General features: G+C 40.3%; 1 protein-coding gene across 1 annotated transcript in view; it reads right to left on the reverse strand.

The window, feature by feature from the left end:
- Positions 1-3,829: 3,829 nt before the first annotated feature.
- Positions 3,830-13,844, reverse strand: part of LOC107043503 (E3 ubiquitin-protein ligase TRIM37) — a 30,063-nt gene continuing 20,048 nt past the window's right edge. Inside the window, exon 5 of the mRNA XM_015265036.1 lies at positions 3,830-4,005. Coding sequence (XP_015120522.1) covers positions 3,933-4,005 — 73 coding nt within the window. The 3' untranslated portion in view covers positions 3,830-3,932. The remainder of the gene's footprint in view (positions 4,006-13,844) is intronic.

Genomic DNA, 13,844 nt, shown 5'->3' on the forward strand with positions numbered 1-13,844 from the left:
AGAAAAATGAATAGAATCTATTTTTCTTGAATAATATTCTTGTTTTAATAATAAAGTAATATTAAATAATTCGTCAAATATATTTATCATACCCCTTGACCCAAATTATGAATTTATTGATTAGAAATTGAATCATTTTGCACGCGACAAAGAGTAATTCCTAATTTCTGTGGAATAGATCTTCGATTGGATTCTTATAGAGAATTCATCCAGAATAAGCGAATTATTTGTTTCACCTGAATAAAATATTTCCATTGAAATACATATATGAAATTATCCATTTACAGTGAGAATATTATTGAAATGCTTACTAAATATTAAAATGAAGACTTTTATTTCATTTTTCATCATTTTTCAAGTAAAAACAAAAACATTTGATGATCGGAATACTTTTAATCGAAGAGATTCATCGCGGAATTGTTTAAAATTATATGAAGGTTTCAATATCGCAGACATTCTGGTCGTTCCGTGTATGGGGGTGTACAGACCACAGACCGTGTCCGCACGGACCGGGTCTGCGTACGCCGTGCGCCTGTGTATGGTGGCCTTTAGGTTTCAATTAGTGCAATATACGTACAAAAGGGAAGAGTACATGAAATGCCCCGCTGGAGATACAATAAAAACCGAATGTCAAGTAGGTACATAAAATTTATTGATGGTTGAATCACTGATTGGCTCAGACCGAATGTGATCGATCATTCAATTAGCCAATCGAAGATAATTCATTCTCGCCAGAAGTGCATAAATACAGATCGCTTAAATTGTCGAATGTGAAATTTGTTGACGAGAAATCGTGACAAGTACTTGAAACCAAAGAGCTACGTGAACTTTCTCAAATCCTGCCTGGCTATAAGCATTGTTGCAATCCACTCGGGAAGACAAATCACTCCCGAATCTCTAAGTCAGTCTTTAGACTCACTAATGTGTTTCGTGTGTTATTTCCGGAAGAAATCGGTGATGGCAAGTTCATTTGCAGCTTTTGTCACATAGGATTGAAAAAAAGAAAAACGCGCAGTGACACTTCTAAAGTCCTAATTGATAGTCATATCCAAGAGCAGGCGCAACAACTGATGAAAAAGGTGTTAATTTAGAATAAGGCAAGGTGGTTGAAATAACTTGAGAACGCATCAAAATAAACGTAAACAGCACGTCTGCTCTCTAGAATATATTTTGACCGACTAACAATATTTAATATTTCGAGTTGAGGTGTTAGTAATACAAACACTGTGATACCCATTATCTGTGTCAGGTAACACACAAACACACCAATGCCTATCATCCGTGTATTTGCATTGTTGTCACCGTTGGTTCCATCACTTCCCATCAACCGTGATCGCCACTGCTCTCAGTGGATGTTCTGTTTCGGCGTCGATGTACTGGGTGTCCGGGATCTACCCATGACTTTTTACGTTTGGGATTGTCGTAAAAAATATACTTCTCATCACCCGTCACAATTCTCCACAAGAAGTCCTATTTTTGTTGCCGGGCAAGCAGTGAAAGGCACGTGTTCATACGTTGACCTAGGTTGTGTTCGGTCAACACATGTGGGACCCACCTTCCAAGTTTTTGGATTTTTCCCATTTGACGCAAAGGCTTAGAAATAGCTGTTCGGGTGACTCCTAACTGAGCTGCAAGCTCTTGTTGCGTCTGCGTTGAGTCTTCATCCATTAGAGCTTGCAATTCCGCATCTGTAAACTCACGAGGCTGTCCAGGACGCGGCTGGTCACTCAGATCGAAATCACCACGTCTAAAACGTTTGTACCAATAATTACACGTTTCCTAAGATACAACGTCGGCACCAAGAACACTACACATTGATTCCCGTGCTTCAGAAGCATTTTTTCCTTGTTGGAATTCTTATAAAATGCAGTGCCGAATGTACTGTTTATCAGTTGCCATCATAAACTCTGCTATTCTGAAAGGTTATGTAACTTACATAGACTTGTCGTTCCGTGTTCTGAAACCTTTTGTCCGATCCTTTCAAAACCAGAAAAGACCGTGAATATATTTCTATTTTAAATATAATTTTAAGCTCGAAGAAAAAATCTGTAAAAATTAAGTCACACACCTAATATTTTCAAGATCCAAACAACCTCTCTATTTGCCTCAGATAAAGCAATAATTTCAGCCTCTGTGGAGGAAATAGACAGGCATGTTTGCTTTTTACTTGCCCAGTCTATTGTTCCTCCATTCAACATGAATACGAAACCGCTGTTGGACTTCCTGCGTAGCCGATGAGTTCTGGCTCTCGTCCCTCGATGTTACTCATTCGCAGTTCATAGTTCAGTGTCTTTAGATACTTGCAGACCCATTGAAGCTTATGCCAGTCCACTTTCGTAGTGTTCTCAAAGTGTTGACTAAGAATTGAGATCGATGCTGCAATGTCAGGCCTTGAATTCACTGCAATATACGATGAAGATGGAATTAGCCTCTGATAGTAATCATTTACGATTTTTGCTGATGAAACACGAATTTTTTCATATCCGGGATCCATCGGGTACGACGATCCTTTTGAGTTTTCCAATCTTGACTATCGTAAAACTTGTCTCTGTGTACTTGAACTCCAAGGTAACATCTTAGAATTCCAAGGTCGACAATACTAAATTCTTCATTCAATTGATTCTTCAATTGCTCGATTCTATCCTCTGATCTACTGATGACTATAAAATCATCTACATGTACAGCAAAACAGATTTCCTCGTTCTTATCAGTGGATTTGTATAGAGACGAATCGCCGTTACACTGCACGTATCCATGTTTTTCCAATGTTGTATTCAAACGTTCATTCCAGGATTTCGCCGCTTGCTTCAGATAATAGATGCTCTTGTTAAGAGGACATCTCCAATCGTTCTTCCCCTCGACGAAATACCCTGGAGGCTGCTTCATGTAACTCGTTTCCTTTAGTTCTCCATTGAGGGAAGCTGTCTTGGCATCAAAATGCTTCACGATATAATTTTTTCTACCTGCAATTGGCAACAAAATCCGAATTGTCGTGGTCTTGACTACAGGAGCGAAGACTTCGTCGTAATCTATTCCAAACTTTTACGAGAATCCCTGTGCAACAAGTCTCGCCTTGTATTTTATCGGTTGTCCTGATGAATCTCTCTTTATTTCATATATCCATCGACATCCAATCGACTCCTTCTTTCGCGGAATAGGTTATAGATTCCATGTTTCATTCTGGATCAGCGAATTCATTTTGTCGTCCATAGCCTCTTTTCATTTATCCGCTTTCATTGGTCCTTCCATTGCCTGTTTACAAGTGGATGGTTCTTCTCCCTGATTGTCGATGTTTTCAGGTTCCTCTCGCTTTTCTTCTTCTTCACCGAGCTCACCGTCAGTTCTTTGTATTCTATCTCGTAACGGTGTCGCGTCATCACTGAATTCATCCTTTTCGATTATTTCTGGTGTATCGCCTTCTGATACCTCTGGTCCTTGTACTTTCTCGTGGTTTAATTCTATTCCGCAGTCGTCAGTTATCAAGACCACACGCGTCTTCTTTTCCTGAATCATTGGCTCGTCATTCTCCAACTCGATGAACTCTGTGTCTCGACTGATGATAACTTTTCCTATAACTCTATTTACGAGTCTATATGCTTTTGTCTCTTGAACATACCCAACCATAATGCATTCTGTTGCTTTCTTTTCAAGCTTAGTCCTTCTCTGTTTTGATACATGGGCGTACGCCTTGCAGCCGAATACCTTTAAATGCCCCACGTTCGTCCCATACCATAATTCATATGACGTCTGTTGTCTCACTCTTGTTGGACTCCTGTTCTGAAGGTAAGCGGCTGTTACCACCGCTTCCCCCCAATAACAATTGAGTAAATCTGCATCAATCAGCATTGTTCTTGCTGCCTTTATCAAGGTGCGATTTTTGCGCTCTGCCACTCCATTCAGGTTCGAAGTGTACGGAGCTGTCGTCTGATGTATTATCCTTTGACTTTTGAAAAATTTGTCCAGCTCGTGTGACATAAACTCGCCCCCACGATCTGACCTGAAACTCTTTGGTACCTTATTAAACTGAGTTGTCATATGCTCAACAAATTCTTTAATGGTTTGCGCTGCTTCCGATTTTTCTCTTAGTATTAGGTGTATAAATTAATTCTCGGCCTTTTTTCGACAATTCTGACATTTATTTATTTATTTATTTATTTATTCGAATATCTCCTCTACAGGGAAGTCCCTATAGCAGGGGGGGGGGTACAATAATAAGTAAAAAATAAAAAAAAACAGATACAGAAAAAGAACATACAGGTCTGAACAGCCAAAAGTAGAGTTTGACAATAGATATTATCCTATAGAATATGATAAAATTGATGAAATTTGGTGACATTCGAAGGCACAGTCTTTGGAATAGTTCACTTACTACAACATTCATCTCTCATTTATTCCACAACATTTTTGGTGTTGTCATTATTCTAGACGTTGTTAAGGTCAAGCACGAAACTACGAAGCATTAAAGCATTAATGAGAAAACAGTAAAGTGCTTTGTAGTTATCATGGTTATTGTCACATAGAAATCTTACAAGAATCTCGTGACAGACTGCTGGGTCGTTTTGGTTGTATAAAATGAGAGAAGGAAACTAATATGTCCGCAAACTATCATAAATAGGGCAATTTAACAGAAAATGTAGTACAGTGTCATACTCCTGCAAATTACAGATTGTACAGTGGGACGCAGGGGTGAATATATGACTGCTCCCCCCCAAGCAAATAGCTGTGATACCTCAAGCTAGCTAGTCTGGTTTGAATCATAGCGCACGTGTATGCCCATTTGCATCTGTCAGTCAGGTAGCCTGGGAGAGGATCGTCCAATGAGCGTGGCAGGTTGACTAGAATGCTAGAAGACTTAAATTTTCAGATTGCTCGCCCACGAGTCCGATCTGGCTCTAGCTAATATCTGCAAGGCTGTACTGCATGCTACCCTGGCATTCTGGATGGCAGCCCTAGTCGCTTGGAGCCCGAGGGCTGAACTTGATATCACGATTTCTAGATATGTATAGGATATGGGTATGTGTTTGGCTACTTCAATTTTGTCATTACCTAACATGAGACGGATCTCTCTCCCTGGCATCCTGCCCTCTTTGTGGACTACTAATTGTGATTTTATCGTATTAACTGTTAAGCCTTTCCACGAGACATACTCAAGGAGGACGTTTAAAATGTTCTGCGCCCGAACCTCGTTTTTACATAACAACACGTCCCTAAAATCAGCGGAACAAGGTCAAAAAATTGTGTTTTTTTTTCGTCAAAATGATGTATTTTTCATGTTTTTTGATGCTCCAACTAAAAAAATTGGTGCTCCAACCCTCTAGGACGTAAGGGTAGAGGTTGCGAAATAAGGGATGCTTGAAAAAAAATTGTGCCAGAACTATGTGCTTTTTACGCGCTTTCGCTGAGCAGGAGACAGAACGCTACCCACCCGCCTACGTATGAGAAATGACTGTTCTAGGGAAAAATTCATCCTAGGGGTTGAAAAAGTAGAATTGATCATAATCGGGGCATGCGTTAGGCCGTAATTATGTGTCTTTTATGTGCTCCAAGGAATTGTGCGAGAAAAAGGAGAATAAAGCTCTATATGGGAAAAAAGACCTATCTAGGGGAAAACTCAATTCGGGGGTGAGTAAAATGAGATTGGTCATGAGAGCTCAGTGCTATAACCTAGAATTATGGGCTTTTTACGTGCTCCAAGATAACTGAGTAGAAATAGTTGAACAAATGAAGACTATTAAAAAAATTCAATCTATAAGGTACGATTAAAGTCACAAATGAAAATTTCCGGGCAGTATTTATTTTTGTATTTTATATTCACCATGTCATAGGAAAAAATATGTATTGCTAAGATCAGACACTGACAATATGCGTGCTCCATGTGACAAGTGAGAAAGGTCTTCAGGTCGACCTGATGTGCCTGAGAGACACAATCAGGTGACTTACACTGATTCAAAGCATTATGTGCTATACACTAGTCGAGGCCAATAAATTTGTTCTAGAGTGCCCTCCCTTGGAGAGGGATCAGGTACACTGGTGACTGCCGGCAACTTTGCCGCGGACGCCATATTTTTTTTCAATGATTATTCATTGCAAAAAAAATATGTTTCCAAGATCAGACACTGAAAATATTCGTGCTCCATGTGAGAAAGGTCTTCAGGTCGACCTGATGTGCACGAAAGACACAATCAGGTGACTTGCACTGTCCTAAACCATTATGTGCTATACGGTAGTCGAGGCCAATAAATTCGTGCTTGAGTGCCCTCCCATGGAGTGGGATCAGGTACACTGGTGACTGCCGGCAACTTTGTCGCGGTCTCCATATTTTTTTTGTATCATTATTCATTGCAAAAAAAAATGTTTCCTAGATCAGACACTGAAAATATTCGTACTCCATGTGACAAGTGAGAAAGGTCTTCAGGTCGATCTGATGTGCCTGAAACACACAATCAGGTGACTTGCACTGTCCTAAAACATGATGTGCTATACAGTAGTCGAGGCCAATAAATTCGTGCTTGAGTGCCCTTCCTTGGAGAGGGACCAGTGTAGACTGCCAGTAACTTTGCCGCAGATGCCATATTTTATTTTAAATCATTATTTATTGCGAAAAATATGTGTTTCCAAGATCAGACACTGAAAATGTTCGTGCTTCATGTGACAAGTAAGAAAGGTCTTCATGTCAATCTGATGTGCCTGAGAGACATAATCAGGTGACTTGCACTGATTCAAAACGTTATGTGCTATGCACTATTCGAGGCCAATACATTCGTGCTTGAGTGTCCTCCCTTAGAGAGGGATCAGGTACACTGGTGACTGCCGGCAACTTGGCCGCGGTCGCCATATTTTTTGCTGAATCATTATTCATTGCAAAAAAATGTGTTTCCAAGATCAGACATTGAAAATGTTCGTGCTTCAGGTGACAAATAAGAAAGGTCTTCATTAAGGAGACAGGCATAAGAGGTTTCCAGTTTTTGGTTTTGGCAGTACCGTGGTTAGATAGTCCATCAGAAGAAATAATGCTGTGAATTTTTTTCGATTTTTTAACATGTTTTTTGAAACAGCACAGACGATTCAAAGTTTCAAGAAAATATCTGACCTACTCGCAGTTTGCGGCTGTTAAGCTTGGTGAAAAGTCAAATCACTTTACGACGGTCGTTTGCCAGGTAGCAAGAGTATGGGGCCGGTGCAGTGACCATTTTCCAGGTAGCGCAATACAGGCGTACCGTCGCCCATACATCCAAATGAATTCTTACTTCACGCCCTCTCTCAATATATTTCTCTTTCTTCTACTTATTTATTTTCAAAATATTAATTGTTCTAACGAGTTCCAGAAAAAAAACATTTTACATAAGGAAATAGTCGAGTCAATTATGAACACGATATTCTGCGTTCACATCGTATCATTCTTGAAAACAGAAAGACATTCTTGAAAATTCAATATCTAAATAGATATCAATATTCGCTGCGGAGGCGACATTGTTCCTTCACGATCGATCCCCTGAATGATCCAGCGTACCGATATAAGTCTGAACTGTTTCGTATAACAGATATATGTACAGGAATTATAACATTTCACCTGATTCCGAATTACTTTTCAATTTTTTTCTCAACATTTTAGGTAATTCTCCGAATAGTGTCGTACTGAATCCGCATTGACAGTCATTTAGTTGGGCGGACGGTCAAATATTACCTGAGGAGTCTTAACTACCATTTCCAAGAAAATTCATGCTAAGCAACGCTATATTTCCTGCTCATTTTTCGTCTATTGAGGACTCAATTGCCTCGTACCCTGTCTCCCATGCGGCGAAAAGCTGCTTGGTAATTTCATTAAAATCTGCACTAGGGTCAGTCGAAGCAAGACTTCCAAGCGGTCGCCATCTGAGCCAATCGATTCACTAATCATTAGTGTCGTTTATTTTAAACAATGCCCAAAATTCAGTCCGAGATCCCGAAAACACGACAACTAACCGATATTAAATTGGTCGGTAACGCGACTCCAGATATTCGTGAAAATCAATTACCTTCCAACAAACAAATTTTACAGTGTTATTATTATCAAACGGGACATACTAAACTGAAACTCACGGCTAGCCAAGCCAGAATTTGTGTCGTACGAAAATGTGTTGTTTTAGGAGCACGCAGGGATTCCAGTCGTGCAAGAGCGTTATGCAGTTGTGAAAGTGAAGAATTTAGTGGAAAAACATAAGACTCTGCTCAAGTACGGATCTCGGATGGAGGAAGATGATGGAATGAAGACAAAGATCATTGATTTTAAATGTATGCTGGAAAATTTGTTTGATATTGCTCATCAAGATCAAGTGGTTTTATTGAAGGACGAGGCTGCTAAAATTTTCTTAAGCCTGCAGCGAGAGACGGGACACAAAGGTTGTTTGGATACAATCATCGATACAGGAACATGTATTCCTGATGTAGAAGAAGATGAAGGACGAGAAAATACCGAGTTATCAAATCGAGGTATGATCACGTGATTTTTCTTGCTTCTTGAATTTTTTGTGGGGATAAATAAACAGTGATTGCAATCATTAATCATTCAATAGCGAAGTGGTGAAGGGTTCAAAGTGCCATTTTCGAGGAATATTTCAGAAACCAAGTAGAGCTGCAAACAGCCCCCAGAAAGTGGCTCAAAAGAGCAGTTAGTGACCAATGAAGTCCTAATGGCTTCTTTTCTTTATCGATATATATCAAATTTCTAAACGACATTTTGTGTTCTAGGTGGTGCATCTATTCGCAAAATAGAAAAAACATACTTTTTATCGTGTTTTTCGGGATTATCAGCCAAACTTTCATAAATATCTAAATTTCCCCGGAGTTGTTTTTTGCAGGTCTCAATCAGCTCTAAATATTTTGTCTTTGAAGTTTTGTTCTGACTTGCACCGTTTTCCAGTAAATTGAAATTACTTGAAATTCATATCCCCACTCCTCTCACTTCCCCTAAGCGCACGGCGTCCCCACTCTAGCGCTAAGAGTCCCCATCTCGACGCCGAATTCATCCCAATACAAATGTCGACGCTAAAGTCGGGACGCCATGCGCTTAGGGGAAATCAGAGGGGGGTGGATTTCAAATAATTTCAATTAACTTGAAAACGACGCAAGTCAGAACAAAACTTCCAAGACAGAATATATCCACTTCGGGGCCTGATGTTACGATTTTCAAACGGTTCCAAGGAAGCTGGAAGACCATTGCTAAAAAAGAGTTTTCACCTGGAATTTGTGATAAGAGAATGGAAGAAGCACTGCATTCTGAATGGCCGATGCCCTCGCGTTTGCTAAGGATCAATTAAAAGTTGGCCAGAACTGTTTATAGATATGAAAACTATCGCAATTCAAATTTTTATATCAATTACATTTACAGAGTTGACATTTTATTATTAATAATTTAATAATGTACTTTTTTCCGTCTCACTTGATAGGATGAAATCATTCGTCAGGATTACAAGGAGTTTCTGGAACTGGTGGTAATGTTCCTAGGTGGTAATCTGAAGGGAGGAAACTATTTTCGCGCAATGATTCCGATTTATCATGCAAGGTGGATGTCAAAGGCGATCTACTCATTGAAGATTTTCCTCTTCAGAGGTCAATTTTGTTTGACACCTGAAGAAAAGTCAGGTCTGAGAGAATCATGTCTTTTCATTAACCGTTTTTATCAGAAAGCTTGGTTCACAGCGTCGCATACAGTGTCAGCTCCAAATAATGATTTGAAGCTCTTAAAACAGTTAGCTGCGGGTGATAGCCATTCTAGTATCGCGTCATCAAAGCTCTGCGAAGCAGTTTTTGAAAAATTTGTCAACCACCTCTGGTACTTATTAGAGGAATTGATTGCCCTTGCTTTTTTCGACGAAAGCGTTAGTTTAGTGTAAGAGAAATATGTGTAAGGCCATCAGATCTTATTATCCTCTCGATGATGATAGGAAAAGAAGAAAAACGGGTATCAGAGATGGAACATCAATCCAAAAGTTGAACCTAGATTCATTGGTTACTATAAATACGATGAAGTTTTTCGAAATTTTGAGAATAGACTCCGATTTCCTGGAAAGCTACCCAAGCACCTGGAAACAAAGAGATGATTTTGCGATAGCTTCCAAAATTGTCCGATCTCTCCAGGTTACAAACGATATCGCTGAAAGGAGTGTCCGTCTCATGACCGAATATAATGATTTGCTCACCAAGAATGAAGTCGGAAAACAAAATCTGCTGAGTTGTCGAAAAATTAAGAAAAGCTTCACCGAAATGCACGAGAGAAGACTTGACGTTTTCATTAGAAAAGTATCTAAGTGACAACGATTCCGAAAAAAATTGAGTAACCTCAATCATTAATTGATGCTGGCCATCTCAGTTAAAGTAGCTCTATGCGTAGGAGGCTATTTTTCATTTAAATCGTTTTGAAAAACTACAAATATTCGCTCGAAAAATCAATTAGATTCGTAATCGTATTTTGTTTGCTATTTAACTATCGTTCTCATTCTTATTTTCAAAATATGTTTAACAATTATTATTTAATACAGAGTCTTATGTAAAAATCTTCAAATTTTGGATATCTACGTTCAAATGAAAGATTAAAATATCAAATTTCCACTAAAAATGAGGGGAAAAAATATTGATACTTGTCTGATCACGATTAATCGTTTAGTTTTTTTTTCTTATTAACAATATCCGTCTGGAGTCGTCGCGAACTGGGAACAGAATAAAAATAGCTAATCAAGTGAGAAACTATTTCTCGATATTTTATGTCAAATAATTTGAAAGATGATTGTCATATTCATGATCTCATGAATATCGCATGCCGCTATTATGATCAATTCTACTTTTTCAACCCCTAGGATGAATTTCCCCTAGAACAGTCATTTCTCATATGTTTGCGGGTGGGGAGCCTTCCGTCTCCCGCTCAGCGAAAGCACGTAAAAAGAACCTAAATCTGGCGCAATTTTTTTTCAATCATCCCTTATTTTGCAACCCCTGCCCTTATGTCCTAGAGGGTTGGAGCACCTATTTTTTTGGTTGGAGGACCAAGAAACACATAAAAAACACATAATTTTGACGAAAAAAAAACATTTTTTGACCTTGTTCCGCTAATTTTAGGGACGTTGTTCTGCCACTTCCCCACTAGTTTCCGAGTGAGTCAGTGCCCTTTTTGGGATCTATTCATCTCCTGTCGAGGTGGTTGGGTTTTTTTATTCTGAGAGATTCTGCCCTCTTTCTATCCCTTGTCTTCCCAATAGCTGTATCCTGTATTGGTTGAATTGGTGGTACACCTCTTTCTGTTGGGTTGGAAGCTGCTCTAGATCTAGCGATAATTCCCTTAGCCATCGAATTTGAAACGGTTGGCGTTTCTTTCTCGATAGAGGATTTATTCTTTGAGCCAGGTGGTCGACCTCGCCGTTTTGGTGGTTCAGACTGATGTCTCGTTTTTCCTGGCTGCATCTGTTGAGTTTCCTTCTTGTACATCGTCGTTGGGAAGCGTTCAAATGATTTAGCTTCTTCCTCGGTTTCTGGAGGGTCGACAGGAAGTGAAGCAAGGACTTTCGCGATTTGCTTCGTCTTTACTGTACAATGGTGTGTAATGAAATCGAAGCCGGATATCTTGGTTTTAAAGGATGCCTTACGTGTAGTTTGGTCTTGGGTATCCTGTAGCCAGACCACTGCTGCTGTTTCGGCGTATAGGTGGAATAGCTGACTGTATAAATATGGTCTAAACTGGTTTAGGGCATAGACTACCGCTAGACATTCCCTTTCGTCTTTGGTATACCGTGTCTCTGTATCATTCAGCTATCTGGATGCGTAGGCCACTGGGCCTTCGACTCCGTCGTCCACTTGCGTGAGAATTGCGCCAATACCGACGTTGGTAGAGTTGATGATGACTAGGAACGGTCGTTTATTATCTGGATGCCGCAGGAATGGTTCCTGAGAGAGGAAAATCTGAAGTTCTTCAAAAGCGAGTTTCTCTTTTTCACCCCATTTCCATTCGGCTTTTTGTTTGGTGAGGTTGAACAACAGTTTAGCTTTGGGTGCGTATCATTCCTTAAATTGGCTGAAGTAATTACACATGCTCAGGAAATTCCGTAGGTCTTGCTTCGTATTGGGCGTGTCAATATGTGTGATTGATCGGACTTTCGACGGATCGGGTGTTATTCCGTCCGTGTTGACGACAAAGCCCAGGAAAACGACTTGATCTCTCAACAGGTGACATTTTTCCACTTGCGGAGTGGCTGCAAACTTCGGCACTCGTTGAAATACTTTCCTGAGTAATTCTTGGTGAGTTTCAAGGTCTGAGGTGTGAATCATGATGTCATCTAGGTAGACTCGGACGCCATTTCCGATCAGGTCGCCCAGCATCTGGTGCATGCAGCGTTGGAATATTGGACCGATGTTCTTCAACCCAAATGGCATGTGAGTGTATTCGTAGTGACCATTATGTGTTGAAAACCCCGTCTTTTCCTGATACTCGGGTAGCATTGGTATTTGGTGGAATCCACTGGCTAAATCCAATGTTGAAAATAAGCAGGAACCCCCAAATTTCGACATCACCGTACGAATGTGTGGAAGTGGAAATTCATCCGCAATGGTTTTTTTATTCAGATGTCGATAATCGTCGACCATTCTCCATTGCTTGTTCCCCCTTGCGTCTGGTTTCGTTGGAACCATCCACAGTGGTGAGTTGTATGGCGAAACCAATGGCTTAATCTTGGCGGCGTCCAGGAGTTTATTCACCTGTTTGACAACTTCCTCCTGTAAGTTCCCGAGAATTGTTTTACGTGTACATGACTTTCGTCGGTCGTGCGGTTAGAACATACCATGCCCTTCATTTCTCCACTCGGTTCGCCGGGTAATGAAAACACTTAAGGAAATTCGTGGACGAGAGTTTCTACCAATTACTTTTTGTCTTCTTCGTCTAGTGGTTTGTTGAAAATTTGAATAATTTTTTTCTCCCTAGTACTGACTGAATATTGAGCCACGTTCAGGCGAATTTCAAGGTCGGGCTCCCCAAAAATGGAGTTGGGGAACCCCAAATCTGAATTATCGAACTCATATGCTGTCTTTGCTACTGCCAGGGGTTCAACAGTTCTTGGGGATATCGTAATGTCTATGTCCACGTCATTTTCATTGGTGAGTAACCCAGAAAGCCCCCCTCCCCCGAGTCGACGTCTACTTCACATTCTAATATAGTTAGTCCGGGTTCGACGCATAATTTGGGGAAGTAACCTCTGCAGTCAGTGCAATTTTTAGCTCGAAAATCGGAATTCTCATTTGTAATGAAGTGAGGGTTGAATATTCGCGCCCTAAAATAAAGTCACGTTTGACTTTGGTGGTCAAAATAAAATCATACATAAGTCAAAATGTTGGGGACACAGTCGAGTCGCCTGCGCGGTCTCGCTCTTCTACCTCGAGCCTTGAACGTGTCAACATCACCACGCTGTCCCGTATAAATCTACCTCTGGGGGTTTGAGTTGACAGTTGGACTCATCGACGGTCATCTCTCCTGACCACGGGCACCTATTATTCCAAGGGTTTGGATCTAGCAGGCGGCTAGATTTCACGGTGACGATTGGAGGTGACCGGATGGTGGAGATCTTTTTCCTGACAAAGATGAGTACACAAAATTTTCTCCTCTGGATCGAGGGATAACGGTGACGCAGTGAGACGCGTTGGAAAATCGTTTTATTATATGTCAACACTGGGGGTGCATGCAATCCACTTGCGCAGTTGCTGACGAATTCATCTAGCTGAATTATTTATGATGGAATTGAAGATAAGTTTTTGAACATTTATTAGGATTTTCATTAGGACAATTTAAAAAGGAAATTATGAACGACGTTGAGGAGAGAGAGAGAGAG

The sequence above is a fragment of the Diachasma alloeum genome, unplaced genomic scaffold (genome assembly GCF_001412515.2).
Source record: "Diachasma alloeum isolate Michigan unplaced genomic scaffold, Dall2.0 Dall_scaffold_00591, whole genome shotgun sequence".
Lineage (NCBI taxonomy): Eukaryota > Metazoa > Arthropoda > Insecta > Hymenoptera > Braconidae > Diachasma > Diachasma alloeum.